Below are 11,689 nucleotides of genomic sequence, written 5' to 3' on the forward strand. Positions count from 1 at the left end.
TCTAGTTGCTTTATGTTGTGTTGGCATAAATCACCAAAAAGGGGGAGATTGAAAGGGAAATGTGCCCTTGGGCCATTTCTAAGTATTTTGGTGATTGAGTGCCAACTCAAGTGCTTAAATGTGAATTTATGCAATGGATGAATAAAGTGCAAATCTAGAGCAAAGGTATGTTTCTAAGTCTTAGTACATTGGTTTTGTGTACTAATATACTTGTCTAAGTATTGGAAACAGGAAGAAAAAGAAAAGGAAAGAGGTGGCTGTGTACAGCCAAGGGGCTGTTTCGGTCTGGGCCACCGGACTGTCCGGTGGTGCACCGGACAGTGTCCGGTGTGCCAGGCTGCCTCGGCCGAACAGGCCGCTCTCGGGAATTCGCCGACGGCGTACGGCTAAAATTCACCGGACTGTCCGGTGAGCCAACGGTCGGCTAGGGCCAACGGTCGGCCGCGGAGTCTGCGCGCGACACGTGGCCAAGCCAACGGTCGGAAGGGGGCACCGGACTGTCCGGTGTGCACCGGACATGTCCGGTGCGCCAACGGCTCCCAGTCTGCAACGGTCGACTGTGCTATTTAAGGAAAGGAATCGGGCACCGGACAGTGTCCGGTGTGCACCGGACTGTCCGGTGCGCCCGACGATAGAAGGCAAGATCAGCCTTCCAGATTTGTTATCAACGGCTCCTAGCTGCCTTGGGGCTATAAAAGGGACCCCTAGGCACATGGAGGAGGACACCAAGCAACCTTAGAGCATTCTTGATCATCCACACTCAGTCTTTGCGCATTCGTTTGTCATTCTAAGTGATTCGAGCTTCGTTCTAGTGAGAACTTTGAGATAGTCTTTTGAGCTCGATTCTTGGCCGTGTGTGTGCGCATTTTGCTGTGGATTTGTGTGTGTTGCTTCCCTCCCTTACTCCGTATTTCTTTGTGAATCTCAAGTGTAAGGGTGAGAGACTCCAAGTTGTGGAGATTCCTCACAAACGGGATATTGAAAGGAAAAGCATAACACTGTGGTATTCAAGTTGATCATTGGATCACTTGAGAGGAGTTGAGTGCAACTCTCGTCCGTTGGGACGCCACAACGTGGAGTAGGCAAGTTTTGTACTTGGCCGAACCACGGGATAAATCACTGTGTCTTCTCTGTGTTGAACTCTTTGTGATTATCCTATTGAGCAAGATCTTCTCTCTAGCCACTAGGCATTAACTGTGCTAACACTTAATCAAATTTTGTGGCTTAAGTTTTTGAAGTTTACAGGATCACCTATTCACCCCCCCTCTAGGTGCTCTCAGTGATTTGCCTCACGAAGAGGTTCATCTTGATGACGAAATTCCTAGCAAAGCGCACAATATCATTGTGCTAGGAATACGGAACAATGAATCTTTCGTTTTGGTAAATGACGGAGATCATTATTAAATGTGGGAGACAAATATGTCGACACCTATCTTGCCTCTCTAGATTGCAAAAGGATCCAAAACAAAGTCCTAGGCATGAGTGCTTTAAGCTCTCTTATCGGGTCATTGATAAAAGCAATCGAGGTTGAACCAATAATCGCAAAATGAAAGTCGCGAGCTTGAAGTTCGGACATTTATGGGCACTATTGAAATAATGTGTGGTGAATGTGATGGTTCAAGTGGTCTTGTGAGAGACCCATCCCACATATGTGTTGAATAAACAATGTTCCGCTATGTAATTTATCTGGCCAATGGCATGAACTAAAATATGCAGTTAATAAGATTCTGAAGATCCATCATGAGATCCTAGGAGGACTCATATTTTTGAATTGTAAATATGCAACATATAAATCTCATACCGAATAATACATTCCTGACGAATGAACACTCTCCTGTGTAGGGAGAATATCTCCTAGCTGAGATTATAGTTCCGAGATGGAACCTTTTCAGAAGAAACAAAGTCTATGTTGAACACCAAAGTTTGATAACCCCTATTAAGGGATAAAGACCCATACATACCCGAAAAGGAATATGATGAGGTACCAAAGGACTTGAAGTTCACCAAATAAGCACATGTGCATTCCACGAGTTTTACTCATGGTATTTTCCAATATATGTGGAATTACGGTATCCTCTAAAGCCCTAATGGCAGAAACCTATAAGGTTTAGGTGTTACTGGCAAAATATCCCCATTATGCTATAATGGCAGACTATAACGATGTATCTTGTCGATGAAAAATCTCTGATGGATTACGATCTTTGATGGACTTTTGTTACACCATCATAGATGTTGCAATGGATGAACGCCTGGAGCGATGTGTCATATTTAGAATATGTACTATTGCAACTATATTATCCCTAAGTCCTATTGAAGGACATGTTACTTGCTTTGCACAACTATGTATAAATTGTGGTGTAAGATAGAAAATTATAGCACCCCAACCTCATCCATTCTCATTATTTCAGATGAACAATGAGACATATATCTTGAAGAGTATGCTTGAGTTATGAGGGATAACGACTTAGACGGATGTCATCGTCAGGGGGAGCGAATGCTTATATTGATCACAATCGTGAGACAATAAATGTCATATTCTATACCCTGAAGGCATCAGCTTGATGATCAATATGTGAACCTTTATGGAAGTTTCTATGAAATATAAAGATCCAGTCGATCGAACACCATCAGTCAAAGTGGCTTGTTTATGTTAATACGTGTACTTACCTCGTATATCCTAGAAGTGAGTAGAGGTGGAGTTCCTGAAATAATCCTTGCAACAGTATGCAATCCGTTTGCTAAAACTCTATGTGCGTATACTTCCAGAAGAAGATGTTGTGCCATATTGATACGTTTTTCCAAGGATCAGGGGGAGCACATTTCTAAATTTAGCCCTTGTAGAAGATTCGATGGAATCCTGATCCAGAAGATCGAAATTTGTTCTGATGACATTTGTTGTACTCTTTTTTCCTTAGTGAGTTTTTCTGAAGTTTCTCACATAAGGTTTTTAATGAGGCAACAAAGTGCAAATGCAATTTGCGTCACCATGTACTCTTTCTCCATATTTTTCCCACTGGGTTTTTGGGAGTTTTAAAGAGTCATGTGTTGGTCGCGGTATTCGCCCAAGGGGGAGTGTTAAGTAAACCTAGTTAGGGTTATATGGGCAAATACCGACTTTGCCCCTGAGGGGTCTCACATCTCTATATAAGGAACCTGTACACTCCTTCATATGATAGAGAAGAGAAAGAGGCCAGAGGCCCAACCCTATATCCTGTGTCTCGTGTGTTTCTTTTGTCGTGCTTATGGGAAGGGAGACGGGTACTCTACAACTTCTTGCGCCTCTACTGCTGACGGGAGGGAAGGGAGCGGATCTGGTGATCCGTGGTAACGTAGTTCTCAACAGTTGCAACCAAATATGCCGTTAGGATTTGTTTGGGAGCGAGGTTAACGGAAGGCTTCAGCTCCAGGGTTCAGTGGATTATCCACCCCCTCTTTCTCTCTGTCTGTGTGTCATAAAAAAGAAAGAGAATAGTTTCAGCGGACTTCACGCGGGCTTTGAAATGGGCTGCATTATCTCACTGTGTCACGTGTGGGCTGAGTATATCTCTGGGCTCGGGAATCGTCCAACGATGGGCCCGTCACCAGTGCTTGCAGATGGCCACCTGTTTCTGAAATCAGGCTAACGAAACTTGGAAGAGAAAATAAACATTATTATTTACCTCTGCCGCAGTCGTGCAATGCAAACGGAAGCAAGCGGCCTAGTAGCCTAGTAGGTAGCTAGCTAGTCACGGAGGATGACAGAGTCGGCGATCTCCATGAGCGGCGCGAGGCACCCAGGCGCGAACTTGCGCGCGAACATGTGTGAGTACGTGCCGTTGGACTTCGGCCTCCTGAGGTCCCTGATGAGGTCGGCGGACACCTCCTCCGGCCGGTACGTGCGCGGGTGGCCGTCGAAGGAGCCGGTCCAGTTGACGCTGGTGAGCGAGAACCCGGCGCACCCGGCGGGGTCCAGCATGTCCAGCAGCGTCGGGAAGTAGTGCTCCTCCGGGTAGCACGAGCGCCGCCTCTCGACGAGGCAGGGCAGCCGGAACTTGCCCCACAGCCGCCTGTCCCCGACCACCGCCACGGCGTGCCGTCTGGCGAGCACGAAGAACTGGGACCCGACGCGGAAGCTCTCGAACGGAACCTCGGGGACCATGGCGCCGTCGCCGCGCGCGCTGTACCGGTCGCGCAGCGTGGGCGCGGCGCCGAGGACCTCGATGAAGCTGCGGTGATTGGGGTCGGCGGCGAGCGCGCGGTGGAGGGCGGGAAAAGGGCGTAGCGGGACGCAGGACTGGGATAGCAGCGCGAAGAAGCGGTTGGCCGGGTCGTCGAGCAGCGCGGCGGCGATGAGGCGGCGCGCGGCGGAGATGAGCGTGGCGGAGGCCCGCTGCGTGGCCTTGCTGCCCCGCACCACGCGGCCGTGGAAGGAGCGCGCGGAGGGCGGGAGGCTGAGCGGGGTGGATGGGTCCGCGTGGACGTAGATGTTGAGCAGGCCGTGGTTCCCCGCGAAGTACTTCTCCCAGAGCGGCGCGAAGGCGAGGCCCGAGTTGGTCAGGAACAGGAACGCCACCTTCTGCTTCGTTTGCCGGTGGGCGGAGGAGGAGGAGGAGGAGGAGAGGAGCACGGCGCGGCGGAACAGCGCCAGGTCCTCCGCCTCGTCGGCGTCCGGGATCGCCGGGAGCGTGCGGGGCGGGACGAGGCGCGGCTCCAGGAAGAAGACGAAGACGGCCGGGACGAAGAGCAGAAGCATGTACGGCGGCGGCATCGTCGGCCTTGCGGCCGACCGAGGCCTCTGGCTCAGCTCAGGCGGTCAGGCCAGGAGGGGTGATGAAGGAACGACGAGGAGGAAATTTGGCGCAAATGGGGAAGTGAATTGCTGTGAGCTACCGTCATTATTACAGTATAATATACTTATAGGGCTGAGCATAGCCGGTTTATGGAAGGCATTTATAGGTGGCAAGCACGATTACAGGTGATCCAATTCCAACCAAGCGTGTTTATGGCACGTCGGCGGCGGAGAACGCGGGCATGCATGGGTCAAGAAACGGAGGGGGGAGGAAAGCGGAGGTAGGAGTGGTCGAGTGGAGACTGGAGACGAAGGGTGGGGTGGCGCGTGCTGCATCGGACCCGGATGGACCTGCAGCCCAGGCGAGGCCGCGGCTGGGCGTGAACTTTTACGCGCCCATTAAAACCAAGTCATCAGGCGCCGCGGGGGGGGGGGGGGGGGGGGGGGGGGGGGGGGGGGGGGCGGTTGCTGATGATGCTTCATGCTTGTCATGGCAAAACCCAGTAGGGATGAAAACGGTCGGAAACGGTATTTATTCGGTAATCAGTTTTTTAGTCGTTTTTCTTTGATTGCGAATAAATAGGACATATAATCTACAATACAAATTTGTATTCTTGTTTTTAACATCCAGCTTGTAAAGATTCATAAAAGGTAAACCTCAAATTCATCCTATATTTTCTCAAATAATAGATATAAACTTCGGTATGGATTCGGAAATAAATTCGGTAATTTTTTCAACGTTTCGTGTTGTAGGGAGCAAATAATACATAAAACAATTTGTGTAATATTTTATTCATATGTGTATTAATGTGCTTGATAATATAAGAAAAGATCAACATTAAATTTTATGCATATCTATTTTAAAATATTAAATTTGTTCTAACAGTTCGGATTATCGTTTTCATCCTAAAACCCACACGTCCATCCTGGCTTGCTTCACGTCAATTTTCGATTGCTACATGTCATAAGAAAACAAGGCAACACAAGTTATAAACATTAGAACAGATGGACGAAGGTTCTTATAAAAAGAAATATGAACGAAGTAACATTATATGTTATGAAAATAAGTGATAAAGTACATGACTCATCTCGTATACCTTAACATTTTTATTCTTTCTTTCTTCCTTCGTATCAAATGAAGTTACATACATATCTTCACCTCCGAAGGCTAAGCAAAACGAATCTAAGACTCCCCAAAAAAGTGAATTTATACATGATACCGTTCATCTATTTATAGGAGAGATAAACGGTTTCATATATTATATGTTCATCTATCGATGACATAAGGTCAACACTTTCTTTTATTTTTTCGTTCTTGCCGCTCAAGACTTCATCTTCTTTGTCTTTAAGACTTCGTACTCGAAGCATACCTCACATCAAAGTTGGTGATTTTCAGTCCGCACTTTCGCTACACACTTTTACAGACGAAGCTTCTGTCCCGAAGGCTAGTTTCACCTGTCCTTCGTTTTGTACTGCTTCAACGACAGATCAGCTTCGTCCGCCCTACATCATATACCTAGAATAGGGATGGCAACGAGCATATTTTACCCCACATGCTCGCAGGTAAAAACCCTATAGAGTGCGGGTTTTTGTGTGAGTTTGTACCCACTGGTACGAGTTTGATTCTCAACCCGATGAGTATGAAAATGTTATACCATACCTGCAAATCTATGTACCCGCAATGGATTATATATATATATGGTTATTTGGAGCCCAGTGATTTAAATAGTTATAGGAAGCTCTAGTCGACTCCCTCCCCTAGGACCCACGCCCGCGTGCGGCCCCACCACCATACATATCACATCCAAATCACGCGGGCGCGTTATTTTAGGGATATGTTTTTATGGCAGTTATGGACGCAATGTCAGATTTGAGCGTAAAATTGTGTCAGACGTAACATAAAATATTGTTTTTCGTCACCTCACATTCAGGGTCCTGTTTTTATGAAAGATACAATCGTCACCCACCAGACGTGCATGCATTTTTCGATTTTTATGACAGGTGTGGTTTCAGATCAAAAAATTATGGCAGATCCAAAAATAGTTGTGCATGCGAAAAATTTACATGTGGGACACTGTGTGGGCACAACCTAGATTTGAGCACAAAAAGTCTCAAGTTTGAGCGTAAATAATGTCTGATATAACATAAATGTTGATTCACTCACAACAACAAACCCGCGTCCATACAACCACCATAAATCAAAGGATTTGATTAGGTGGATTTAATACTTGAGTTGATTAGGAAATTTGATTTTTATGGTAGACACGAACACCATAAATCAAGCGATTTCCTTTTTCACCATGCTCATGAAAAATTATGCATGTGGTACATGGTGGACGCACTCCCGGTTCGAGCGTAAAATGCTTCAGTGTGTAGCGTAAAACTTTTTAGTTTGACCGTAAATACCGAGCCAACGTGATACACGTTGACAACTCTGATGCGTTAAATTCATTATCGTAAAAATCCTAAAGTTTGAACATAAAATTGTGTTAGATACAGCATAAACGTTGATTCAATCTCAACCAACAGCCACCACGTCCACACAACCACCATAAATCAAGAGATTTGATTATGGGAGTTGATTATGGTATTTAATTAGGGGAGATAATTAAGGAATTTGAATTTTTATAGCAGTTACATACACCATAAATTAAGGAGTTTCCTTTTTTTTATTGTGCACGTGGAAAATATGCATGCATGATAGTGGTACGCACCCAAGATTTGCGTAAAATACTTTAACTTTTAGCGTAAAAATCCTCATTTTATTGTAAAACCGAGCCAACGTGAAAGCTGTTGATAACTCAAATGTGTTATATTTATGATCGTAAAAAGCATCAAGTTTGAGCGTAAAAATAATGGAAGATATAACGTAAATATTATTACCGTAAAAAAATACCAAGCCAAGTGAGAGGCATCATATTCTTCATCATAAAATCCTCTAATGGAATGCGTAAAGTAGTGCATTGGTCGGCATAAAAAGTAATCATGGAGGCATAAACATGTATTTGATGAGGTCATCGCCGGAGGATGTCCCAAAGCCGCCGGATCGGAGGAGACCGTCGCTGGAGGATGCCCAAAGCACGCTATATCAGAGGATCTCACGCGGCCTGCGTCGCGGAGGGCGAACCCCGTGCGCCTCCAGGGAGCCACCGCTATCGTGCCTCTGGATCAGGGAGCCGCTGTCGTCGTGCCTTCTGTGACAGAACCTCCCAAGTCATTAGGCCCACCTACAGTTGTCCTTGTCCAACTGACCTCAGACAACCCTGCAGGTGCACCTGATCACTTGACAAGCTCGGTATCTGAAATCCTTACCTTCCCAAGAGTGTTTTACCCGTCACACAGACATTACAATTCATCGAAGATGCGGAAATGCGGAAGCAATTATAATAACTTACTTTTATTCAAAAGTAAGACAGAGTTATATAGTTACAGACCAGAACATAATATATATGAGTGCTTAGTATTATTATTACAAACCATGGGAGGCAAAAACTCCTCCCGAATAAGTAGTAAAAAGTTTTTAACGGAGGGCCTTCCCTCCCGCAGCTTCACTCCTGGTTTCCTTCTTTTGGTACCACCTTTGAATAGAAGCAACAAAAGTTTGCTGCTTCTTCACCTAAAACAACATGGGACAAAGCCCTGAGTACGAAGTGTACTTTCGCAAGACTTACCCGACAAAATAAAAGACTCTCAAGGATATGCTGGCCTTTTGGGAATCAAGGTAAGGCTTATCAATAGTCAATGGCTCTGTTTGCAGAAATGCTTACTAAAAGTGGATCCTTAAAAATCCAATTTTATTTGTCAAGTTAAGTAAAAATTACCTGTAGCTAGAGTTCTTACTACCCTAGTTCAAGCACTTGACCTGCACTAGCCAATTTCTTAACAACCCTTCATCTTTACTGGATTTCTACGTATAGGTCAGTGACCAAGTCTTCATGTCCGCGAAGTTACGACGATCCGAATCAATTATACTCAGCTGAGGATCTCCGATCACACGACATATGTAGCACTTAACCCTTGCATATGTCAACTCGCCACCGGGGTTCTTAAGACCAGATCAGGTTCACGCCAACCGAGAGCACAGATACACCATCGTCCAGCCTCTTGCCACGGAAGGTACACGCTACTCTCGCCATCTCTCCACTCCCATTGTGTGGTATCTTATTCTGGTTTTAGTCTGCCCGAGGCAAAGCTTACCCATGACGAGGCATGTGACCAGTTAAAGGGTCCTCGGTCAGCAGGCCTACATCGGCACGGTCCTTAATCGACTCAGACGGAGACACTACACCGAGACTCTCCTCTCGTGCAAGTCACCCGCCCGGTCTCAGCTTTATCATTTAAACCCAAAGTTAGGTACCTGGCAGAGGTACATCTTTTCCGATGTTGAACCCATCATGGCCATGATGGATCCACCATCAAGTTTTATTTTCGAAAACATCCCACCCACTTTGCCACATCATCTTTTGTGAAAACAAAACATTTTGTTTTTCTAGAGCAGGACTAAGCATAAGAAAACCTTTTGTAAAATAGGGATTCAAAGGAAGGTAATCAAATTCAAGGAAGGAAATGCAGGAATTGTTTTAGCACACAACTCCTATCACCTAATGCATCAAGCAAGTGAGAAAGATTTTAAAAAGAACAAGGAGGGGGCAAATGCACCAGGGCTTGCCTTGTGTTATTGGTGAATCAGGCTCTGTTCCGCAGATATCAAAATAAAAACAGTTGCCTGCCTGATGTTCCTCAGGTGGTGGTGGTGACGAAGTCCTTGTCTCTTCGACTTCTACTTCCTCTTCGTTTTCTAAATATAGTCAAGTATAATAATGAATGCTCATGTAATACTCATGAAGATGCAAAGATAATAAAAGTTTATTATCTAAGTCTTGAGTACAACTTTCCTTCATGGATCTCCGAGAACCAAGGGTTTCCGGAGTCAAAAGTGAAGTTCAAAAGGCAGGGGGTAGGGTTTTAGGTTCTAAGCATCAAACATGGTCCAAATCATATCAAACTCTACCCAAGGCTTCTAAATAATATATAAGGGTCATCTAAAAAGTTTGGGTATTTTTTGGAATTATTATTTATTTTTCTAAAAATCCAGAAACAAGGTTTTTGGCTATTTTAAATACTCTAATTTCCTATTTGGACTAAAAATCAAGAAACTATTTTTAGTAAATGCTATAGGAAATTAGGAACCTAGCAAAATTGGTTTGGTATTTTTATGATTTTTCTACAATTTTCTAGAATTGTTGTAGCTCTCGTAGAAAAAGAAAAAGAAAATGGAATGAACAGTTTTGGGCCGAAACCAGCCCGAGCCGGCCCAACAGAGGAGGAAAACGCCCACGCGCGCGCCCGCGCTCGCGTGTAGACTTTGCGAATAGACCCCTGGTGTCTTGAATAACCCGACCTGGTTTCCCTGCACTGTTTCAGTGAGTCGCTGACGCTTTTAGAAAAGCCCCTGTACTTCTAACTCTTCACACTTCGAAGCCCTCGACGGTGGACAGCGACACGCAGAGCTCCGACGAGCTCGCGTACCGGCCAATTCGCTCAACGACTGGCGTCCTACTTTGGCCGAGGCCAAATTGAAGACCTAAGGACCGTTTCCCCTAAATCAATTTCACTAACGGAGCTTGGAATCGATCGGCCCACGGGGACAGCGCGAACCACCGGACAACCATGCGCGTTCCCGACAATCTAAGGCAGCTTAGTTCAATTAAGTTGGTCGGGGAGTATCGGGGGTACATAAGAACACTCAAACGAAAGGGCAGAGGGCATGAGCAGACCTGAATCGAGCTGGCCGTGGTGAGGGTTCTTACACGGTGGCGGAAACTTAGTTTGGGGGGAAGCGAGCAATTCGTGGTCTCTGGTGGACAATTAGAGGCAAGCGTGGGTGCGTCGGCTTCGTGATAACAAGGCGCAACAGACCCGGCCATCAATTTATAGGATTGCTAAGCGGTGGCTGGTGAATTCGGATTGAGCGCGGTGGTGGTCAAAGAAGAAATGAGTCATGGTCATGGTGATTCGTGGCCCTCACCGTGGCGGCCTTCCCGGCGATCATCGGACATGTATAGCACCGGTGATTGCGACGTGGTAATTGCGGAGGCACGTGGTGTTCGATCGTCGGGCAGCCAACTCTGGTGACTTATCCGAACCGGCCGCAAAGCGGAAAGGAGTGCGGCGGCTAGCCGGAACAGTGCCCATAGTCCAACAGCGCTGAAGATCTTTTTACCCCGCGACGTTATCCGGGCACTAGTGAGCGCGAATCGTAATGACGACGATAATCCCGGCGCGGATTCATTGGCGGTGAGGGGGAGTGAACCTGGGATCACTTTCAGGTTACTGTACCATGGCGCAACTTCTTCAGTTGACCTGACAGACCAACTTTGGGCTCGATTATCTTCAATTTCTTCATGTAACCATGGTTTAGTACCTATAACAAAGTTGTTCCCCCTATTATAGCTCTACAAACTTGATGTGGTGACCTAGGGCAAACTTCTTATGGTTTGGAAGTTACAAGGCCCCAAAGTTGAGCCAATATCACTAATTTCAGACTTAAGCAATTGGAGTATAAGTGTGGCTCTTTTGCAAATTAGTCCAAAACTCAAGGTTCTACTTGCAAATCCACATAATTGTGAACCATAGTACTTAAGACACCTTTTTATCATGGTTTTTGCACTTTAATCCATAAGTGCACTATCTTTGCACTTAGCCCCCTAGGGTTTAGGTTTAAGGCTTTCTAGGGTTCTATTTAGGGTTTGTGGTACTTTTAGGGTTTTAATGCCACTTTAGTCCATTCATAGTGATATTTTATGATTATTATAACTAAACTTTGGAGTTTTCTCTTGGTTAAACTTTAATTACCCCTTTAAGCCCATTCTAGGGTTAAGTACTCTACCCTAGGGTTTTGTTCACAAAATGTCACATCAA

The 11,689-nt window shown here is 45.7% G+C and overlaps 1 protein-coding gene across 1 annotated transcript; it reads right to left on the reverse strand.

Annotated features, from left to right (window-relative positions):
- Window positions 1–3,629: 3,629 nt before the first annotated feature.
- LOC103640618 (Core-2/I-branching beta-16-N-acetylglucosaminyltransferase family protein) lies at window positions 3,630–5,134 on the reverse strand. The gene has a single exon (XM_008664034.3). The coding sequence runs from the start codon at window positions 4,745–4,747 to the stop codon at window positions 3,722–3,724; it is 1,026 nt and encodes a 341-aa protein (XP_008662256.1). The 5' UTR covers window positions 4,748–5,134; the 3' UTR covers window positions 3,630–3,721.
- Between the last annotated feature and the right edge of the window lie 6,555 nt (window positions 5,135–11,689).

Source organism: Zea mays, chromosome 1 (genome assembly GCF_902167145.1).
Source record: "Zea mays cultivar B73 chromosome 1, Zm-B73-REFERENCE-NAM-5.0, whole genome shotgun sequence".
Lineage (NCBI taxonomy): Eukaryota > Viridiplantae > Streptophyta > Magnoliopsida > Poales > Poaceae > Zea > Zea mays.